At 41.4% G+C, this 24,381-nt stretch overlaps 1 protein-coding gene across 1 annotated transcript in view; it reads left to right on the top strand.

Moving 5' to 3' along the window:
* The window catches only part of LOC143781992 (collagen alpha-6(VI) chain-like), a 217,247-nt gene that overhangs the window by 27,090 nt on the left and 165,776 nt on the right, over positions 1-24,381 (top strand). The window contains exons 4-8 of the mRNA XM_077269013.1: positions 3,626-3,679; positions 5,307-5,927; positions 6,871-7,431; positions 7,527-8,081; positions 13,542-14,111. Of these exons, the coding sequence (XP_077125128.1) occupies positions 3,626-3,679; positions 5,307-5,927; positions 6,871-7,431; positions 7,527-8,081; positions 13,542-14,111 (2,361 nt within the window). The remainder of the gene's footprint in view (positions 1-3,625; positions 3,680-5,306; positions 5,928-6,870; positions 7,432-7,526; positions 8,082-13,541; positions 14,112-24,381) is intronic.

Below are 24,381 nucleotides of genomic sequence, written 5' to 3' on the forward strand. Positions count from 1 at the left end.
ATATACCATAAATGTATAGTAGAATAGGGCCCCATAACATTGTTGTCAAAGCAGAGGTGCAGCACACGTCAGGGCCTCGTTCTAATGGGATTTAAATCCTTTGTACATTTATGGAATATCCTGCAAATATGCTGTAAATGTACAAGATGGGAATACCCCCTTAAGAAAAGAGGAGAATTAAAACATTAAAAAATTGGAGCAAGGGTGCAATGATAATTTAATTTTCCCTGCAGTTCCCATCCACAATCAAAAGCAGTGTGTTACATGAAATATCTCTAAAAATCTAATTCCAGGCCCTAACTGGAGTAAAATTTGTGGGCAGGCATATGGAGGTGCATACTACTTGCAAGACACTCCTGATTCATGAAGAGGTGTATTCCTCTTAACCCTTTCCCTTTTCCGAACGCACCTGCGATTGCAGGGGCTCTTGCTGAGCGCCGTCGCGATCGGTTGCAGGTGTCAGCTCATTATGAGAGCTGACATCCTGCAGCAACGCCCACGATCGAGGGCTAGCACTAATCATGGGCGTTTAACCCCTCTGATGCTGCTGTCAATTGCAATTGCGCTGTGATGGTGACCCCCAGCTGCAAAATGGCTACGGGGTCCTTCAGGGTCCTGCAGGGACGGTGGCTTGTGATTGCCTGCTAAGAGCCGGTGCTGGCATGCCACTTCCCCTGCCTGTCAGATGCCAGTCCAATGCCCTGCAGTGCAGAAACACTGCAAAGTATCAGATCAGTGATCTGTCAATGTAAAGATGACAATGTAAAACATTTTTTAAAAAGTGTAAAAATATTTTAAAAATCCTCAAAGAACAAAAAAATGAAAAAATATTAATCCAATAAATACATTTATTTATGTAAAAAAAAAAAGAAAAAAATACACATCTTTGGTAGCGCCGCATTCGGGACAACCTGACCTATAAAATTGTCCCACTAGTTAACCGCTTCAGTGGACACCATAAAAAAACAGGCAAAAACTATACTTTGTCATCATACCGCCGAACAAAAAGTGCAATAAAACATGATTAAAAAGACGAATGTAAATAAAAATAAAAACGTCACCTTGTCCTACAAAAAACAAGCCACCATAAAGCTCTGTTAGCAGGAAAATAAAAAAAAATAGCTCTCAGAATAAAGCTATGCAAAAATAAATATTTTTTCTGTAAAATAGTTTTTATTGTGTAGCGCCAAAACATTAAAAATTATATAAATGGGGTATCAATGTAATCATACTGACCCAAATAATAAAGCTGCCTTATCAATTTTACCACATTCAGAATGGTATAAAAAACAAAAAAAAATCCTTAATAAATGTTTTTTGTTAATTTTACCTCCCAAAAATCGGAATAGAAAGCAATAAAAAAAGTCATGTGCCCGAAAATGTTACCAATGAAAACGTCAACTTGTCCCACTAGTTTTTGCATTAAAAAGAGTGTTTTAGTGTGTGACAGCAGCCAAACATAAAAACCCGATATAAATGTGGTATTATAGTAAGTGCACCAACCAGAAAATAAAGTCGCCTAATCACTTATACCGCACAAGGAATAGTGTTAAAAATTAATAAAACCAATTCTTCACTTGCTGTTGATTTTTTTCATTCTGCCTCCCAAAGATCGCAGTAAGGCTCAGCTCACACTTATCCTGCGCTCTGCGCTGAGCGCTTACACCGGGGTTTTCGTATAAAACTCTGAAATACGTGATTCACACGGAATCAACAGCGGAAGATTCCCTAAAGTGACACAGATGGAGACACTGTGGCCGCTAGGGTTGAGCGAAACGGATCGTTCATTTTCAAAAGTCGCCGACTTTTGGCAAAGTCGGGTTTCGTGAAACCCGACCTGACTCCAGCGTGGGATCGGCCACGTGGTCGGCGATCTTGGAGCAAAAGTCGCGTTTTGTATGACGCCTTCCCCGCCATTTTTTCAGCCAATTAAGGAGTGTGGGCAGCGTGATGACATAGGTTCCGGCCTGGTTTCTGCGGCGTCATAGAGCCATATTACCGTTTGGGCTGCAGTGATTTCCGCAGTCAAACACAACATATGCTTGCACGGAGGAGAGAGAGAGAGAGAGAGAGAGAGATTAAGTAAATGTAAAAAATAATCCACATTGACTTGCATTGGGTTTTGCGCTCCGGTCCGAAACCCGACTTCACAGTAGAATCGGCCGATTTCACGCGATCCGACTTTCGAGAAGGTCAGGTTTCACAAAACCCAACTCGATCCTAAAAAACCAAAAGTCGCTCAACCCTAGTGGCCACCATAGGACCTGTGATTCGGCGGTGTGTGTCTTTTTAGGCGAGCATAAAAGCGCGGTCGACCACAGTTTTGTGCACTTCTGTAAAAAAGGAAAACGCTGAATAGAGACCAGACACAGTCCAGAGTAACTCTGCTGTCTCATTATAGTGAATGGATCCCTTGGGGGTTTCATCTGTCACATCCCTCAGAGATTTAGATGGAAACCTGTTGTGATTTTGCTTTTTGCTCCCTCTAGTGGTCATTAGTGATTTGACTCTGGAGCTTCTGTCTTTTCCTATATCCTCACCTGGGCCGTTAGTTCAGGGGCGTTGCTATATAAGCTCCCTGGACCTTCAGTTCAATGCCTGGCATCGTTGAAATCAGAGCTAATCTGTTGTGCTCTTGTCCTATGATCCTGGTTCCTGTATTTCAAGATAAGTCTGCTTCCTTGCTTTTTGCTTTTGTTTTGTTTGGTATTTTTGTCCAGCTTGTTCCAATCTGTATCCTGACCTTTGCTGGAAGCTCTAGGGGGCTGGTGTTCTCCCCCCGGACCGTTAGACGGTTCGGGGGTTCTTGAATCTCCAGCGTGGATTTTTATAGGGTTTTTGTTGACCAGATAAGTTATCTTGCTATATTCTGCTATTAGTAAGCTGGCCTCTCTTTGCTGAACCTGGTTCATTTCTGTGTTTGTCATTTCCTCTTACCTCACCGTTATTATTTGTGGGGGGCTTGTATCTTGCTTTGGGGTCCCTTTCTCTGGAGGCAAGAGAGGTCTTTGTTTTCTTCTCCTAGGGGTAGTTAGATTCTCCGGCTGGCGCGAGTCATCTAGCGATCACCGTAGGCATGATCCCCGGCTACTTCTAGTGTTGGCGTTAGGAGTAGCTATTTGGTCAACCCAGTTACCACAGCCCTATGAGCTGGATTTTTGAATCTCGCAGACTTACACGTTCCTCTGAGACCCTGTCCACTGGGGTCATAACAGAAACCCTAATGTAAGTTCTCAGCGTAGCATGCCGGACAAAGGTGATCCTAAATGAGAGGTGACTGAAGATTCACCGGCCCACCACTATGACTGAAAGCTCAAGGCTGCCAGGATGAATATAATTTATTTCCACCAAGCAGTGGGGCTCTTGACAGGCAGGTTCAAAATGCTATTAACCTGCAGATTAATCCTAGATCTGCAAGTTAATAGCGTTTTTAACATAACAGGTTCCCTTTATGTCTGGTGTATTAAACATCACATCTAATAAATAGGGAACTTAAACATTAAAACTTTTCCATAGCTTTTCTCGTGCGATAGTTTATAGCTCCTTGATTTTTTTTTGTCTACATGGAGTATGTTTAGTCTTTCTAGTGTTTTACTTTTTTAATTAATGTATTGTGTTTTTTTAGGAACTCTACCATCTGCTATATCTCCATCCCAAACTACTACTAATGCTTCTGCAGGTAAGGTTCCATAACAGTATAAATAATGTGATTAGTGTGTAATTTCTTGCATGGGGGATTATTAAAGAAGGATTTTCTCCAGGTCAAAAGTGATCAGTTTTTGCTCCTATTTTATTCCCATTTCTCCTCTGAGTATTCCATTTATCATCCTTAGCAATCATATGTTGCTTGCAGGGTAATTATGTAATAATGCAGAGCTGCTTACAGACACGGTACTTGAGAAAAAAGTCAGTGTCTGTAGAAACATAGAGCAGATTTTAAAAAAACAACGAGGTACTCAGAGCAGTGATGGGAGTGAAATATGTGCAGCAACTGGACAATTTTTTAATAATAATGGAAAGCACTAAATGAGGACTTGTTTTTTACAGGACGAATGATAGATTTTTTTGTCTGCTTGTTTGTTTCCCCCCCCCAAAAAAAAAGGAAATATATTTTTCATTTTTACAACATCATGTGTCACTACATTTTATATAAATATTCATCCATTAAAGGGAGCCTGTCACCTCCAAAAATATTAGTTAGCTGAGCATGAGGACCGCAGGTTTACAAGTCCTCCTCAAGTGATAATCTTTAGCTCATAAAATAATGATTTTAACAAAACTACAGCAGCAACCCAGTAAGTGATACATCACTGAAATCAGAATGTTTCTCTCTACAGCCTGAAATATAATTACTACGCATACTCGGCCAGGCTTTGATGGTTAATCTCATTGGCAAAAAGCTGCATATATTATGTAAGATAAAAACTTGCACTGTAGAGGAATGACAGCAAATAGAAAAAGTCAATTGAAAACTTGGTTATTTTCCTCCTTTCTAACTAACAATATCAATTTCATAAAATGAGAATCCCCGTTTAACAGCTCTCAGATGGGGCATCCAAAACCTGGTGACAGATTCCCTTTAAGAATTAGTTTAATTTTATGGATGGGTAAAGATTCAAAATTCTTGTAAAAATTTGAGAAGACAAAATAGGACAAACCCTAAAACATAAGTTACTATGAAGTACTGCCAAAATAAATGTAATAAAGAGGTGGAATTTCAGCTCAGCAAGAATTTATATAACATGCAGCCCATAGAGATCTTTGGAGGGTGATTGGGGAAACGGAGCTTGAAAGTTTGTAAGAAAAAAAGAGCAGGTAAGAGATGTACACTTGGAAATGGGGCTGTTGCTTTCTTACATTTTTTTTCTATGTCCCCCCAAAACTGGATTCACAGCTACCCTACTTAGTACTGCTGTGAAATGTACTCCAGGTGGCTGTAGCTTATGAGGATATGTTACAGACAGATAGGAGATCAGGATGTATTGTCGGCATATTAAAGACACCGTAGCAGCTAGTCTGCACCCACCTGATCTAGATCCATTAGCACAGAGACAACTTACAACTAGGGATGGAACCCGCAGGGGGGGAACTTAGTTGTCAATTCTACATGTTATGTAAATTGCCTGAAATAGTGCTATTCCTCATGAACCTACTGTACATAACAACTGATTCTGAAAGTTTATCAGTAACCATGCATATTTTAAGTATCATGTTACTTAGATCTAAATTTTTATAAAAATGTGTTTTAAAATGTCTTAAAATTGCTTGTTTATGTTGATTACTTTTTTTTTTGCTGTCACTTTCAGTGTGTGACACAGGCATAGCTTCAGATCTGGTGTTAATGGTGGATACTTCTCAACATACATTGGCAGAACACAAAGACTTGAAAGATTTCTTACTTAATGTCTTGTCCAATCTGAAAATAAGTGACTACTGCACCCACGTGGGCCTGGTGGCATTCAGTAGTAAAGCAGAGGTCATTGTCCCTCTCAATACCGGAGTCAACAAGACTATTGTGGAAAAACATATTGGAGACATTCAACTTTCAACTGAAAAGATTGTAAACACTGGAGGTGCAATCAATTATACCAAAACTGAAGTGTTTGGTGATACTCTGTCAAGAAGAAAGAATCAAGGAATACAGCAACTAACAGTCCTGATCAGTCACAAGCCCTCTGCAGACAGTGTGGTTGAAGCTGCATATTTACTGCGAAGAGAAAATGTCAGAATTTTTACCGTGGGCATTTCTCAAGCTAACAAAACACAAATGAACCAAATTGCATCACATCCAATGCGCGATTATCAAATCAAGGCGAACACATTTTCTGACCTTTCAAAAAAAGTCGACATTTTACAGAAGAAAATTGTGAATGTTCTTGAAAGCGATATTATTTACACACCAAGACAAAGCCATAAACTAAAACTAGGTAAGATTATCCCAATTGTGTGCAATGAGAGAAAAATGAAAGGGTTTTTTCTTTGAACAAAGTACAATTTAATGAATAGCTCTTTGAATAATAATAAGTTCCAAAATTGTTCCTGTGCTGAGATAATCTTATAAATGTGCCCCGCTGCGTACTGTGTAATGGCTGCATTTGATTGTGCAGGAACATGGTCTGATCATACCACATCTCTTGGCCAGGGGAGGAAGCAAAAGAGTAAACAGACTGGACAGCACAGGATTGCAGTTGCTTCTTTCTGTGAGGTAAAACATTTCCTTGCCTGTCTTTAAGCAATGTTTTAACCCCAAAGAATGAATCATATGCAATCCCCTACTGTCCTGTCTGTATACTCTCTTTTGCGTCCTCCCCTGCCCAGGAGCTGTGGTATGATCAGACCATGTTCCTGCATCGTTAGACACAGCCATTACACAGTACACAGCAGGGACACATTTATAAGGTTATCTCAGCACAGGAACATTTTTTAAAACACATCCAATTATGGAACATATTATTATTTAAAGATCTATATATTGATTTGCATTAACTTTGCTCATGGGAAAACCTCATTAAGGGTGGCCACAGATGACAACATTGTATTACATGTGTCCATTCAACTTTTTTGATGAGTAACCATGTAAAACATGGGTATGTCATATCCTTTACAGGGGAAGCTTTTCTTCTCAAACCCTAACAGATCATATGGAAAAGAATTGTTCTTCTGGAACAAAACATAAAAATCAAAGCTGAGGCCTTAACAAATAAAAAAAATTAGAGATATACTGTATTTTCAGTCTTGAGAGAAACACAAAGCCCTGAAGTGGCCATCTATCTGTCGCTTTTGTGTATTTTAATCTAATTACCTAATTTGAATATTGAAAGCTGACTGTAAGTGGAAATATCTGTTGAATGCAATATTATTTCTTTGCAGGATGTCAGAAGACAGACATTGCTGATATTTATTTGCTCATCGATAGCTCTGGAAGTATTGATCCCTTGGAATTTAAAACCATGAAGGCATTTCTGATGGAGCTAATAGATATGTTTGAAATTGGGCCTCAGAAGGTCCGCATTGCGGTTACGCAATACTCTGATGACAGTAATCAGGAGATTATCATTGGTAATAATTACAATAAAAACGAATTGAAACGTGCGGTGCAGCAGATCAGTCAAATAGGTCAAGAAACCTACACAGGAAAAGCACTAAATTTCACTAGTAAAATAATATTAGATCCCAGCAATGTGAGGGCAGGGAATGTGCCTGTCTATCTTATTCTTTTTACAGATGGAGCATCTAAAGATAGCGTCAAGGAGGCTTCCATCATCCTCAGGCAAAACAAAGTAAATATGTATGCAATTGGAGTTAAAGCAGCCAATGAGTCTGAGTTACTGGAAATTGCTGGAGATCCCAAAAGGGTCTATTTTGTAAACAATTTTGATTCTTTGAAGGACATAAAAAATCTGATAACCAATGAAATCTGTTCCAGTGAAGGTACAATAAGCACAATATTGCACAATAATTAACAATGAATATTAAGTACTAATCTAAAACTATTAAAACTAATTATTCTATTTTTGTCCTTATAGTTTGCCAAAAAGTGCAGGCTGATGTAATGTTCCTGGTTGCCAGTTCTGCAAGTATAGGCACAGATAACTTTATTAAAATGAAGGACTTTATGAAAAACCTGGTTACCAAAACAGATGTTGGTCCAGACAACGTTCAATTTGGTATTGTCCAATTCAGTGATGTCAACGAGGAAGTTCTTCCGCTAAGTAAGGAAGGAACCAAAACTTTTATCTGGGAATCAATCGAGAAAATGGTATACATGGCAAACACTGGTACATACACTGGGAAAGCCTTAGAATTTGTGTCCCAGTACTTCACAGAAAGTAAAGGTGCTAGACCGAAGGTGAAAAAGCTCCTTATACTCATAACAGATGGAAAAGCACAAGATGATGTTAAACTTCAGTCTGAGTCTTTGAGGAACAGTGGTGTGAACATTATCTCTGTAGGCATATTCAATGCAAGTAAAACCCAACTAGAAGAAATAAGTGGGCCTACAGGACAAGTACATTATGTGGAGTCTTTTGAAACACTGAAGTTTAAGGAAGAAGAATTGCTTGTTGAAATCTGTAAAGAAGGTCAGTGTACATATGAAAAACTAGCTGTTTCCAGCCAGCTAACGCTCGGCATGCTCATTGCTATCTAATCTAATTAACACTGCTGGTGATTAAACTAAAGTAAATAATGTCAACATTCAATAGCGCTTACGCAGGTGGTAAATTAACTTAAAATAAAAAATTTTGCCTCGTTCGTATCGTCAGTTAACCATGCTTGAAACTGCTGGGGATATTCATTTACTTCACGTAAGTGAATGGTACCACTTCCGCAGCACAACGCAAACTTTGCACTGTGTAATTTTTCTTTCCAAAAGTGAGATGCACTGCAATCACTACACGTAACGTCTCGCTTTCCCACGTGGTGTTCACTGGGTATGTTCTCTGGATTTCTTGCTGCATACCTCGAAGGTGGTGTCAGTTTACGTCAATGGGCATTGTTGTTTTCAACTTCCGCAGGTGTCAAATTCCTTCTTCGTTGATGCTGGTCATATATATCAGCTTCCCCTCTTTCTGTCACTCGGTTGATATAAACCTTGTGATATCTCTCTCTGTCCTCATCAATCTGCTCAGGTGTTCGTTGTTGATAACCAATCCTACGATTTTGTCGATATTGTTGTTGTCGATCAGCTACTGCATCATTGTCCAGATTTTCCTGCGGCCTGAGATGGACCTGGCGACTCTTCTTGGCTCATTTTGTTTGGGAGAATGCGGATGCAATTAAATGTACGTTTACCTTGGCTGAAGTGGTTGAATTACATAGAAAGGAAATGCTGCGTGTGGTAATGTGGGGGGGGCGGAGCCTCGTGTGTTAATGTGTGGGGATGGAGCCTTGTGTGGTAATGTGGGGGGACAGAGCCTCGTGTGGTAATGTGTGGGGACAGAACCTCATGTGGTAATGTGGGGGGACAGAGCCTTGTGTGGTAATGTGTGGGTATGCAGCCTCGTGTGGTAATGTGTGAGGACGGAGCTTCATGTGGTAATGTGTGGGGACGAAGCCTCGTGTGGTAATATGGAGGGACGGAGCCTCGTGTGTTAATGTGTGAGGATGGAGCCTCGTATGGTAATGTGTGGGGACAGAGCCTCGTGTGGTAATATGTGAGGACGGAGCCTCGTGTGGTAATGTGGAGAGACGGAGACTCGTGTGTTAATATGTGAGGACAGAGCCTCCTATGGTAATGTGTGGGGACAGTGCCTCATGTGGTCATGTGTGGGGATGCAGCCTCGTGTGATAATGTGTGAGGACGGAGCCTCGTGTGGTAATGTGGGGGAACGGAGCCTCGTGTGGTAATGTGGGGGGACGGAGCCTCGTGTGGTAATGTGTGGGCACGGAGCCTCCTGTGGTAATGTGGGGGGGCGAAGCCTCGTGTGGTAATGTGTGGGGACGGAGCCTCGTGTGGTAATGTGTGGGGATGGAGCCTTGTGTGGTAATGTGTGGGGATGGAGCCTCGTGTGGTAATGTGGGGGGCGGAATTATGTGTGGTAATGTGGTGGGAGGATGGGATTATCTGTGGTGATGTGGTGGGATTATGTGTGGTGATGTGGTGGGGGGCGGGATTATGTGGGATTATGTGTGGTGATGTGTTGGGGGCAGAATTATGTGTGGTGGTGTGGTGATGTGGTGGGCGGGCGGGATTATGTGTGGTGATGTGGTGGGGGGGCGGGATTATGTGTGGTGATGTGGTGGGGGCGGGATTATGTGTGGTGATGTGGTGGGGGGCGGGATTATGTGTGGTAATGTGTTGGGGGGTGGGATTATGTGTGGTGATGTGGTGGGGGGGGCGGGATTATGTGTGGTGATGTGGTGGAGGGGCGGGATTATGTGTGGTGATGTGGTGGGCGGGAGTTATTATGTTGTGATGTGGTGGGAGGCGGAGCTACTTTGCAGGGGGCGGGATTAGCGAGTAATCACGATGCCTCTTATATATATGGATAGTTCTGTGTATGTACTATATTATAGAATATTTATCTACAGTTAATAGTAACTATATATATTTATTTTAAATATGTTGTTCTCTTAACAGCTCAGCCTGAGCACATGTTTATATTAATTGAGAGAGTAAACAAATCTACTGCCAGTTCCCTCTTGTAGCTGCTTAGCTTCTACAGTAACGGAGGATTGGACATCAAAATTCAACATGCCTGATTCTGGTTATGTGATGATTACAAAGATGCAGGACTAATTCCATTTATATTATATGTATTTCACTCGGTTCTATCCATTCAGTCATGTCTGACCATTTGATCCTCAGTAGGCCAGATCTCATCATGCTTCTCTGCTTTCCATGGCTTCTTTAATTGCTTTATGTTCATTCCTGCGACATTCTTGATGTTATGTAGCTATCAGGCTTTTGATCTCCCCTATCTCCTTTTACTATTCACCATTCTGAGTAGAATCTCATTTTCCAGTGAATGTGCCCTAAACACACGTCCACAATTGGCTAGTTTCTGTCTGGTGACCTTGCCTTTCAGGGACAAATCTGAGATTACGTGATCAAAAATATCTTTGTCGGTGTCAGTTTCTACACCTTAGGGTATGTGCACACGTCAGGATTTCTTGCAGAAATTTCCTGAAGAAAACCGGAAATTTTCTGCAAGAAATCCGCATGTTTCTTTTTGCGTTTTTTTCGCGTTTTTTTCGCGTTTTTTTTTTAGCATTTTGCAAGCGTAATTAGCTTGCAGAATGTTAAAGTTTTCCAAACAATCTGTAGCATCGCTTGGAAACAGTGTTTGACAAGTGTGACCAACTTTTTACTATTGATGCAGCCTATGTCGCATCAATAGTAAAACACAGAATGATAAAAAATAATAAAAAAAATAAAAAAAATGGTTATACTCACATTCAGAGGTCCCGAACCCCTCAGCGGCTTCCGTTCCTATAGATGGTGTGTGTGCAGGACCTTCGATGACGTCGCGGTCACGTGACCGCGACGTCATCGCGGTCATGTGACCGCAACGTCATCGCAGGTCCTTCACACACACACCATCTATTTCAATGGAAGCGGCGCGTGCACCGCTGAGAGGCGGGAAGACTCTGGGGGCCATCGAAGGTGAGTATATCACGATTTTTTATTTTAATTCTTTTTTTTTACCAATTACAGTATATGGTGCCCAGTCCGTGGAGGAGAGTCTCCTCTCCTCCACCCTGGGTACCAACCGCACATGATCTGCTTACTTTCCGCATGGTGGGCATAGCCCCGTGCGGGAAGTAAACAGATCAATGCATTCCTAGGTGTGCGGAATGCCCGCGATTCCGCAAATTTAATGAAAATGTTGCTTTTTTCTCCGCGATGCGATTTTTTCGTGGAAAAAAATGCAACATTTGCACAAGATATACGGAATACACTGAAAATAATGGGAGGCATATGTAAGCGGTTTTTTTCGCACTTTTTTCATGTTTTTATAGCGAAAAAATACGAAAAAACGCGAAAAATACTGAATGTGTGCACATGGCCTTAGTTACATTTTTAGGAAACCTCAACACACAGCAAATAAAAAAGAGAACAAACCGTGCTTATCTTTTTCTTAAATGGATTACAACTGCATTCAGTGACTCAACAATGTAAAACCAACACAGTGGAATGTACACTCTTCTGTATCCAATAGTTATATTGCTTATAGTGGAGTAATATCCACTGGATGCATCTTCTTAATATATATTTACCTTGTAATGTCTCAACATCATGTTTCATTCAGATGTGTCCAGATCCCAGAATTCCAAGTGACGGAAGTTCACAGACCACCATATTAGGACGCCCAAGGGATGGGTGTCTCAATATGGAAACTGCTGGTGGTACCAGCCACACCACACACACACACACACTGTATACACCGTATGCACCACACACACTGTATGTGCCATACACACACACACAGCCTCTTGCACGGTACCACCAGCGGAACACTGTCGTTAACACGATGCCGCCGGGATTAGCCGAATGATTCACTGACCGCCGCCATCTTTGTACAGGAGGAGCGCATGCTCAGTTTTAATGTGACTGCCGCTATCTGCCTGCACAAAGATGGCAGTGGTCTGATTTACTGCACCTGCGTGAATTTTGTGCCGGCGCAGTGAATCATTCGGCTGATCCCGTTGGCAGATGTGCAACGTGTCTACAGGCAGAGGAAGTCGGTCACATTAAAGGGGTTTTCCCACAAACGAAAGTTCATTTTAAAAATTGTCTATGTCTGATCGTGTAAGGAGCATACCACATCCCCTTGGCAGGGGAAGAAGCAAAAGACAATACTGACATTACAGCAGAGGATCACAGAGGCTTCATTTTGTCAGGTAAAATATTTCACTGACTGTTTTTAAACAATATTTTACCTCACAAAATGTATCCTCTGCGATCTCCTGCTGTAATGTCAGCGTTGTCTTTTACTTCCTCCCCTGCCAAGGAAAGGAGATGTGGTATGATAATATGAGAGGAGAAGACAGCAGATGGGGAGAGAGAAAGCACACAGGAGTGAGAGAGACAGAGCACAGGGGGAGACAGCTCAAACAGGACAGCACATGAGGGGAGAACACAGCACAGGAAGAAGAAAGACAGCAGACAAGGGGGATAGCACATGGGTAGACAGGTCAAAGAAGAGAGCACAGAGGGGAGAAGTCAGCACATGGGGAAAGAGAGAGTGGATAGAAGGGTGAGCACATGGGGGAGAGATTCTCAATGCTGCAAAGCCTACCCCCATCGTGACATTACCGCCCTCCCAATGCGATAGCATCAGGCCTTCATCAAGTAGTATATAAATGCCATAAAAGTGAATAAGAATTTATTCGTTAATTTGATGACTGTGATGGCTGCTTGGCTTTCTATAGAAGTAGCATGGTCATCGTCCATAGATGTCAATCCCTAACCAAGCAGGCTCCATAGAAAACCCGGTGGAGCCCAAAGCAGAAGAAGTGGCCTTGTACTTTCCTAGATTCCCATGATTGGTAAAAGTGGTTATAGACAGATGAATGATGGGTCTCGCCAACCATATGAAGTATATGGAGGTCTCACAATCCAATCATCCGATATTAAAGAAAAGACGGTTTGAGCATGTTGATTTCAACATGCCTTATTCATTTAGGGATTTTTTTCTGTATAAAAAAAATAAGTTGATGGCAGTTTAGCTTATTCTCCTCCTCCTACTGAGAACATGCCTACATTTAGCAGGGTAAACATGTATGGCAGAATGGAGTCGGAAGCAATCTAAGAGGTATGACTACTTTAAGAGTCACCACCACTGACTGTTATCTATTAATCGTTGCTGGCATATCCAGGAATATGCCATTAATGTCTGTCACAAGGCAAAAACTTTTTTGTGAAATTCTTGCCAAGTTCTGTAGTTTTCATTTGTTTATTTGTTTGTTTTTATGACCAAACGGAAATAATCAGGGTTTTGATAAATTTTGGGCATGTGATGCAAACAGTTGTTCATTTTTTAAAAGAAATGATTTAAGTAAAAGATACAAAAAATGCTTTTTTTGTGTGTTCACAGATTGTCCACGAATACAACAGGCGGACATTGTTTTTGTGATTGATACATCCAGGAGTGTCCAACATGATGAAGCTCAGATAATGAAATCCTTTGTGATGTCTTTTGTGAATAAATCAGATGTTTCACCAGATAAAGTTCAAATTGGAGCTCTGAAATACGCAGATGACCCCTACAAGATGTTCTACCTGAATGCATACAGTAATAAAAATGATATTATGAAAGCTATTGAGGAAGATACACAATCAGGAAGAGATACATACACTGCTAAAGCCTTACAGTTTTCAAAGGGATTCTTTAGTGAGCAACATGGCAGTCGCCAACGTAGAGGAGTTCCTCAGTATCTTATTGTTATAACTGATGGTGAAGCTCATGATCGTGATAAACTTAATGAAACTTCAAAATCTCTTGAAAAAGCTGGGATCACAATATTTGCAATCGGAGTAGATAAAGCCAAAACCGAAGAGCTAATAACAATGGCAGGATCCAAAGGCAAATGGTTCTTTGTTGAACAGTTTGAAGGATTAAAGGACATTTTTCTCAACATATCTGATGCTGTATGTGAACAATCAGGTGAGTCATATTCTGCTATTTCTATGATAAAATACAGACTTTCTCTATATACTGTACTATTTACCGACATTAAATAGAGCACATAATAGTTGTATCCTAATAAATCATTGTATTAATGTAAATTAAGGTGTAATTAATTAAGGTGTAAAATGACAGAGTACCACTCGTCCAATGGTTACTGTGAATCTGTACTTAGTAAAATTGGTTTCTGCAGGGAACTTGCAAATTTTGGAATACTACGTTCCTTCCAGAAACAATTACTCCAATTTTACCATACAATTTTTCAATAGCAATAAATATATTCTTTAAAGTGAAGGTTCACCTATGCAGAGCCATTTTACACTATTTGCACAACTATTAGGTCATTTGTATTTCTGATGATTCATTTTATTATTTAACAACTACAGTGACTTTGGTGAATCCAAAGGTTAAGAAAACTGAAAACTGAGGTTTTAATTTTCTTAAGAAAATATATATGTGTGCAGAATTATTGGGAAACTATCAGTGTGCAGAATTATTTTGCAACTAAATGAAAAATGAAAAATTTCATATCTCAATTGTTTTTAGCTGTTAAAGTGAGAATAATTACTGAACACCTCAAATTGTCCAAAAATACATTTCTGACATTTAAAAAAAATATCAGTGACCAACATAGCGGCCTTTTTTTAATAACAGTTATAATCCTTCTATTCATGGAGTCTGTTGGTTTATTAATCTGTTGGCGATCAATGTTTTGGACAGCACCAACCACAGCCTACCAGATACTGTTCAGAGAGGTGGCTATTTTACTTTGCTATAAATCTCCTTTTCAAGAAGAGCCCACAAGTTCTCTTTAGAGTTTAGGTCAGGTGAGGAAGGGGCCATGTTAGCTATGTCATTACTTTTCATCCATCGCTTTATTTTTTAGTAAATCAGTAGTACATGATAAGATATATTACAAAGTTACTTATTATCACAGAAATTAGCTTCATTCTCCACCAGGAATGATCACTCGTTCTCAGAATTCTCAATTCATAAGTAAAATCTGCTTTCATTGAAGGCAGATTTTTACCTTATTAAGATAGTTAAGTTATGACTGATAACATTCTATGTAAATGAGGGGGGAGGAACATTGCTTACAGATAGATTTTACCAGGGAATTGTGAATTTTTAAAATTAATGATCAGTTCCGAAGAAGAAAGAAGCAGATTTCTCTGATAAGATCTATGACAAAGTTGCCTATTTTCATGTGCACTGTTAATTTGGGTATTCTCGCCACCAAGATTCTATCCCAAAATATAGTAGGTATAATAATAATAACATTAGTGAATACATCCAATTAGAAATGTGCTATCATTCTTATGATTTTCTATGTCGCTTTCCACACACAGGCATTGCAATAGCTAAGGTATCCATGGCTCCGACTTCTTGTATATCTATCAGAAAGCAGTCTGCTTATCCTGGCATTTGCATTTCCAACTGTGGGCTTGTCCCAACTTTTAACTCTCACTTACCCTGCTGTCTGTTGCTGAGAAAACTTCCCTACTAAACACTATTTTTACAGTCAACTATCTACATCCTGTACTATACCCCTAATGTATATGACTATCTATGTCTTATACTGCACTATCCACATTATATAGTTGTGCTCACAAGTTTACATACCCAGGCAGAATTTTTGCATTCTTGGCCTTTTTTCTGAGACTATGAATGATAACACCAAAACTTTTTCTCCACTCATTGTTAGTGGTTGAGTGAAGCCATTTAGTCAAACTGCTGTGTTTTCTCTTTTTAAATCACAATGACAACCCAAAACATCCAAATTACCCTGATCAAAAGTTCATCCAAGGAATGGATAATGCCAGTCAGCAACGTTCAAACTGCAATTAACAAATGGAAAATCAGGGGCTCTGTATAAACAAAACCACGGTCAGGTAGACCAACAAAAATATCGTCCACAACTGCCAGGAAAATTGTTCAGGATGCAAAGAAAAACCCACAAATAACATCAGCTGAAAAACAGGACTCTTTGAAAACTAGCGGTGTTGCTGTTTCAAGATGCACAATAAGGAGGCACTTGAAGAAAAATGGGCTGCATGGTTGAGTCGCCAGAAGAAAGCCATTACTGCACAAATGCCACAAAGTATCTTGCCTACAATACGCAAGACGGCACTGAGACAAGCCTCAAAACTTCTGGAACAAGGTAATTTGGAGTGATGAGACCAAAATTGAACTTTTCGTCCAAACTGTGAACTATACATTTGGAGAGAGGTCAACAAGGCCTATGATGAAAGGAACACCATTCCTACTGTAAAGCATGGAGGTGGAGTGCTGATGTTTTGGGGTTGCGTGAGCCACAAAGGCACAAGAAACTTGGTCAAAGTTGAAGGAAAGATGAACGCAGCACGTTATCAGCAAATACTGGAGGCACATTTGCACTTATCAGTCTGGAAGCTGCACATGGGACGCACTTGGACGTTCCAACATGACAGCGATCCAAAACACAATGCCAAGTCGACATGTCATTGGCTACAGCAGAACAAAGTGAAGGTTCTGGAATGGCCATCTCAGGCTCCTAACCTCAATATCATTGAGTCACTCTGGGGAGATCTCAAGCACGCAGTTCATGCTAGACAGCCCAGGAATTTACAGGAACTGGAGGCTTTTTGCCAAGAAGAGTGGTCAGCTTTACCATCTAAGAAAATAAAGAACCTCATCCACAACTACCACAAAGACTTTAAGCTGTCATTGATGTTAGAGGGAGCAATACACAGTATTAAGAAGTGTGGTATGTGAACTTTTGATCAGGGTCATTTGGATGTTTTGGGTTGTCATTATGATTTAAAAAGACCATGAGTGGAGAAAACGTTTTGGTGTTATCATTCATGTTATCTGAAAAAAAGTCCAAGAAAGCAAAAATTCTGCTGGGGTATGTAAACTTTTGAGTACAACTGTACATTATACTTCTGCAAAACCTCTACATTACTCATGCACTATACATTACACAAGTAATCATATTAGACTTCATCAAGATATACAAAAGACGCATCACACTTTATACACAATGGGATTGATGTCGTCAAGAGCAGGAACGTGGCGGTCCAGTCCACATGCCTAAAATGACATATATACTGTAACTAACAACATGAAGCTTGTGCATTGTCAGGGGCCTGTAGAAGCATGAGGGGCTCAAATAAGCTGTTCCCTTGGCCTGAGCACCAGTTCCCTCTCCTGCTAGAATTGTTATGGGTGAATATGCTTGTGGGTTATGCATAAATAAAGAAGGTGAACACTATATGGTGAGTACCAGTGTATCTTTCTGTTGCGTATCTTTTTTGTTGTGTATCTTATGTGTCTGTTATTAAACATTCATGGAACGTGTCTTATATCTATACTGCACACTAGGGTTGAGCGAAACGGGTCGGCCATTTTCAGAAGTCGCCGACTTTTGGCAAAGTCGGGTTTCATGAAACCTGACCCGACCCCTGTGTGGGGTCGGCCATGAGGTCGGCGATCTTCTGAATCTGGTATTGGAATTCCGATACCGAGTTCCGATATGTTTGCGATATCGGAAATCGGTATCGGAATCCACATTTAAGTGTAAAATAAAGAATTAAAATAAAAAATATTGATATACTCACCTCTCCGACGCAGCCTGGACATCGCCGCTGGTAACCGGCATCTTCCGTTCCTAAGAATGGCGCTTGAAAGACCTGTCGATGACGTCACGGCTTGTGATTGGTCGCGGTGGCCCACGTGACCGCTCAGCAACCAAGCACAAAGCCGTGACGTAATTCTCAGGTCCTTAAATTCCTCATTCTAGGAATTTAGCACATGAGAATTACGTCACGGCTTGTGATTGGTCGCTGAGCGGTCACGTGGGCCGCCGCGACCAATCACAAGCCGTGACGTTACCGAAAGGTCCTTCACGCGCTCATTCTTAAGAAGGAAGGCTGCCGGAAAGAAGCCGAGGGTGAGTATATTCCTATTAGGTATATACTCACCCTCGGAAGCGCCCTACTTCTTTCCGGCAGCCTTCCTTCTTAAGAATGAGTGCGTGAAGGACCTTTCGGTAACGTCACGGCTTGTGATTGGTCGCGGCGGCCCACGTGACCGCTCAGCGACCAATCACAAGCCGTGACGTAATTCTCATGTGCTAAATTCCTAGAATGAGGAATTTAAGGACCTGAGAATTATGTCACGGCTTTGTGATTGGTCGCTGAGCGGTCACGTGGGCCGCCGTGACCAATCACAAGCCATGACGTCATCGAAAGGTCTTTCAAGCGCCATTCTTAGGAACGGAAGATGCCAATTACTACCAGGGCGCGTCAGAGGGTGAGTATATCAATATTTTTTATTTTAATTCTTTATTTTACACTTAAATATGGATCCCAGGGCCTGAAGGAGAGTTTCCTCTCCTTCAGACCCTGGGAACCATAGTATCCCATTGCACTGCATTGGGTTTCGTGTTTCGGCCGACCCCGACCCCGACTTTTTTATAGGATCAGCCGATTTCACTCGACCCGACTTTTGAGAAAGTCGGGTTTCGTGAAACCCGACCCGATCCTATAAAAATAAAAGTCGCTCAACCCTACTGCACACCACACTGTTGTATCAGACCCTAACCTTTGAAGATATTAGATGAGTGGATAAAAGGTCTGGTCATAGTTTACGTCCAGCAGTGTGTGTGATTGATTTTTTTTTTGTCTATCCAGAGTACTTCTGTTTTGTCTGTCATTGTTCTTGAATATTAAAATCAGTTGTAACATAGAAGCTAACTCAATCTGCTCCAGATAAGCTTCTGGATCATTTGGATTCAATAAATGTAATTTTCTGCTAAGGTTCCGATATTGCAACATGTAGAAATTCAGCAGTCAGAATTAAAATGCCTAGTGAACATGTATTAAGGCTCTTCTGGAATGTCTCACAAAACTCCAGGTTTTTGGAATACAGAGTTGGACATGGGTTGCTCTTGAGACTTTAAGGGAATTTATTCTGCTTATGGTATTCCACAAGGGTAACGCAGTGTAGCTCATATGATAGTAGTCCAGAGGCATATCTAGAGGGGTGCAGTCAGGGCATCTTTCAGACACGTATACAATTGAACCTCTGACCACGGGGTCAAAGTGATATCAGCTGCATGATCAGGTCATGTGATCATGCAGCTGATTTCACTCGCCGCCAGCAGAGGCACGTATAACATTGGTAGTAAGTGTTCCACACCAGTGGAGCTGAAGACACCAAAGATTACATTTAACAAACCCGGGGAGATTTAGTGTAGGGGGAGATTTACAGTGGAGGAGAGATTTACTGTGTGGGGAGATTTAGTGTGGGGAGATTTACTGTGTGGATAGATTTAGTGTGGGGGAGATTTATATAGGAAGGGAGGGCTGTGGGAGATTTAGTGTGGAGGGGAGCAGTGGGGGAGATTTGGTGTAGAGTGGAGGACTGGTGAGGTGAGATTTATTGTAATGGGTGACAGATTTGAAAACACAAGTTTGGGGAACAAGAAAGGAACAGGTGCAAACATAATATGAGTAGCAAACCAAATTTGAAGACACAGTAAGAGAAGCAAGGGGAAGAAAGGAGGCATGTATGAGTAAACAGTATGGGGATGGGTGCAGATGCAGTATGGTGAGTGGAGGAGATGGGTGTGGAGGTGTGGATACAGTATGGTGAGTGGGGGGTGGGTGTGCACTGTTGTGAATTTACCTTTTGGCTCCCTCTGGTGGCTACTAGTGATTTTACTCTGGGTATGTCTATCATCCCTTGTATGCTCACCTGGGTCGTTAGGTCAGGGGTGTTGCTATATAAGCTCCCTGGACCTTCAGTTCAATGCCTGGCATCGTTGATATCAGAGCTAATCTGTAGTGCTCTTGTCTACTGATCCTGGTTCCTGCTTGATTAAGCTAAGTCTGTTTTCTTGCTTTTTGCTATTTGTTTTTGTTTGCATTTTTGTCCAGCTTGTACATAATCTGTATCCTATCCTTGCTGGAAGCTCTAGGGAGGCTGGAGTTCTCCCCCCGGGCCGTTAGACGGTTCGGGGGTTCTTGAATCTCCAGTGTGGATTTTTGTTAGGGTTTTTGTTGACCTTATAAGTTATCTTACTACATTCTGCTATTAGTAAGTGGGCCTCTCTTTGCTAAACCTAGTTCATCTCTGTGTTTGTCATTTCCTCTTACCTCACCGTTATTATTTGTGGGGGGCTTGTATCCTACTTTCGGGGTCTATTCTCTGGAGGCAAGAGAGGTCTTTGTTTTCCTCTTCTAGGGGTAGTTAGTCCTCCGGCTGGCGCGAGACATCTAGCGACCAACGTAGGCATGTTCCCCGGCTACTTCTAGTGTTGGCGTTAGGAGTAGATATATGGTCAACCCAGTTACCACTGCCCTATGAGCTGGATTTTTGTACTTCGCAGACTTGCTGATATCTCTGAGACCCTCGCCATTGGGGTCATAACAGTGCACACAGGATGATGAGTGGGGTGGGTTCGGAGATAGTATGAGGTGGATGTGTGAGGTGGCAGTATGGAGAGTGAGAGGGTAAATATATGAGGAGACAGTAGGAGGAGGGAGGAGAAAATGTGTGAGGAATGACACTATTCAGGAGAATCCATATACTGAAGAGATAAAAGGGTGGCACTCACCTTTTCTAAAATCCAATCTTTATTGTGATTATTTAAAACATCCTCAGTAGGGGGGTGTAGAACGGGAAGAAAAAATCAGACAATGGCCGTTTCGCGCCAGACCCGTAGAAGCGCAAGGGAGCACGAAATGGCCGTCGTCTGATTTTTTTTCCCGTGCAATTTATGGGTCAGGAGTGGACCAGCTAACTACCTAAAATCATCTGTGGCTCTTGGGAGTGGGAGTGCACATGTCCAAAAAGGCTCAATACAAATAGAGAACAAGATAAGCACATCCAAGCTAGTGTGAACAGGAGCCAAACAAAACAACTTGTCTTGTTCTCTATTTGTATTAAGCCTTTTTGGACATGTGCACTCCCATTCCCAAGAGTCACAATTATGAAGGACTCCTTGACATGGCAATTGGGCTCACATACATTGGCCAATTTATGCGCGAAGTACCTTCCTTTTTTCATACTAATTTTTGCAGATAAATATTTCATGTGTACATTATGTAGTGCTTTTTCCCTATTTTCTATGGCAGTAATGCATTTTCAGTATTCTAGAGTAATCTTTCTTGGTAAATAATGGTGCAACCTTTATCGTTTTTCAACTTATATATTTTTTTTATTAGCGCCTGTTCACACTAGCTTGGATGTGCTGGTCTTGTTCTCTATTTGTATTAAGCCTTTTTGGACATGTGCACTCCCACTCCCAAGAGCCACAGGTGATTTTAACTAGTTAGCTGGTCCACTCCTGACCCATAAATTGTAGGCTTTTTTGCCCAGGAGAGATGACAAAACAGGAGAGGGACACAATTACGAAGGACGCCTTGACGTGGCAATTGGGCTCACATACGTTGGCCAATTTATGTGCGAAGTACCTTCCTTTTTTCACAGCAATTTTTTAAAATAAATATTTCATGTGTACATTATATAGTGCTTTTTTCCTATTTTCTAAGGCAGTAATGCATTTTCAATATTCTAGAGTAATCATTCTTGGTAAATAGTGGTGCAACTTTTATCGTTTTTCAAATTCTATGTGACTGTAAAATTCTGAATCCTCACAATGCGCACTGCACACTGTTAGGATTCTCTAGTGCCATTGATTTGCATACATCTGGTCATGTGCTGACTAAACATGTGTGGCCTCACTCACTGAAAATGAATTGAGCGAGATGGGAAACATCTAGTCGGAATGTGACCAGAAGTATTCAAATCGCATACGTGTGCTGACATAACAAGCCACTCTTGCCACTAGCAAAGGGAGAATCCTAAAAGTGTGCAGTGCATGCATTGTGAGAATTTAGAAGCCTGCAGTCGCGTATAGTGACTTCAGATTTTCATCTCAAGCCTAGATGAGCACCTTAATTATAAAATGAAGCACTGAAGCATTCCAATCCTAACAGCATGTAATATACTCACTGTCAGGATTCAGCTCTGCTTGCTGGTTCAATCAGTCATCACATGGCCACTTCACTCATATGTGATTTTCAATCTTATGGTCACATGACAATGAATTTCTCTTCCTACTTCTCTCAGTTTTTCACTGAACATTGACAGAATTAGGAAGATCAGCTAGTCGGCACATGACTGTAAGTGTGCAATCGCATATGTGCTTGAGGGGGGCGTTAAACTCAATTCTTGTCCTTCGATTGCCAAGAAACCTACAGGTGCTTCTTACAAAATTAGAGATTAATTTATTTCAGTTCTTCAATACAAAAAGTGAAATTCATATATTATATAGAGTCATTACAAAACAGAGTGATGCATTTCAAGTGTTTAATTCTGTTAGTGTTGATGATTATGGCTTACAGCCAATGAAAACCCAAAGTCATTATCTTAATAAATTAGAATAATTAACAAAAGACACCTGCAAAGACTTCCAAAGCGTTTAAAAAGGCCCCTTAGTCTGTTTCAGTAGACTCCACAATCATGGGGAAGACTGTTGACTTGACAGATGTCCAGAAGGCAGTCACTGTCAAACTCTACAAGGAGGGTAAGCCACAACAGGTTATTGCTAAAGAAGCTGGCTGTTCACGGAGTGCTGTATCCAAGCATATTAATGGAGAGTTGAGTGGAAGGAAAAAGTGTGGTAGTAAAAGTTGCACAATCAACCGGGATAACCGCATCCTTGAAAGGATTGTTAAGAAAAGACCATTCAAAAATTTGGGTGAAATTCACAAGGAGTGGACAGCTGCTGGAGTCATTGCTTCAAGAGCCACCACACACAGACGTATGTAGGACATGGGCTACAAGTGTCGCATTCCTTGTGTCAAGCCACTCATGACCAATAGACAATGCCAGAAGCGTCTTATCAAATTTCAGATGAAGGAAAATTTTGCATTTTATCTGGAAATCAAGGTCCCAGAGTCTGGCCGAAGAGTGGAGAGGCCACAATCCAAGCTGCTTGAGGTCTTGTGTGAAGTTTTCACAATCAGTGACCAAAGTCAGCGCAGCTGTCTACTAGGAAATTTTATAGTACTTCATGCTTCCCTCTGCCGACAAGCTTTTTGGAGATGGAAATTTCATTCTCCAGCAGGACTTGGCACCTGTCCACACTGCTAAAAGTACCAATACTTGGTTTAAAACAACAGTATCAATGTGCTTGATTGGCCAGCAAACTTGCCTGACCTCAACCCCATATAGGATCTATGGGGTATTGTCAAGAGGAAAATGAAACACCAGACCCAGCAATGCAGAGGAGCTTAAGGCTGCTATCAAAGCAACCTGGGCTTCCATAACACCTCAGCAGTGCCACAGGCTGGTTTCCTACATACCACACTGCATTGATGCAGTAATTGATGCAAAAGGAGCCCCAACCAAGTATTGAGTGCATTTACTGAACATACATTTCAGTAGGCCAACATTTCGGATTTTAAAATCATTTTTCAAGTTGATGTTATAAAGTATTCTAATTTACTGAGATAATGATTTTGGGTTTTCATTGTCTGTAAGCCATAATCATCAACATTAACAGAAATAAACACTTGAAATAGATCACTCTGTGTGTAATGACTATCTAAGGCCTCTTTCACACTTCAGTCTTTCGGCGTCAGTCAAAAACCGCCATTTTCGTAAAATGGCGGATCCGTTTTTTTTGGGGGGCGGATCCGCTATTTTTCCATTGACTTGCATTACAGACGGATTGTGGCGGATGGTCGTCCGTTCCATCCGCCTTGCGACGGATCCGTCGATATTTGGCGGACGTTGTCTAGACATTGACGGACTTTGTAACGTTTTTTGTCGCCGGCAAAAAGGCGGAACGCGGCGGATCCGTCGCGTCCGCCTTTTTTTTTAATGGGTGCCTATGGGCGACGGATCCGTCGCGATCCGTTTTTTGGCGGATCCGTCGCCTCAATCCGCTTTTTTTGATTGAGCATGCTCCAAAAAGTTGCAACTTTGCCCAGACAACCCAAAAACTATATAAAGAGGACAGGTCATTCCCAAATGTACCAGCCAGCAAGAGAGACCCTTCCATGCCCGAGAGACCCAGCCAGACCCAGCCAGCAAGACCTCTGCCAGCAAGACTTTGCCAGCCAGGCACTGCCATCCAGCCAGAGAGGCCCTGCAAGCCAGAGACACTCTGCCAGCAAGACTTTGCCAGCCAGGCACTGCCATCCAGCCAGAGAGGCCCTGCAAGCCAGAGACACTCTGCCAGCAAGACTTTGCC

Source organism: Ranitomeya variabilis, chromosome 6 (genome assembly GCF_051348905.1).
Source record: "Ranitomeya variabilis isolate aRanVar5 chromosome 6, aRanVar5.hap1, whole genome shotgun sequence".
In the NCBI taxonomy this organism is placed as follows: Eukaryota; Metazoa; Chordata; class Amphibia; order Anura; family Dendrobatidae; genus Ranitomeya; species Ranitomeya variabilis.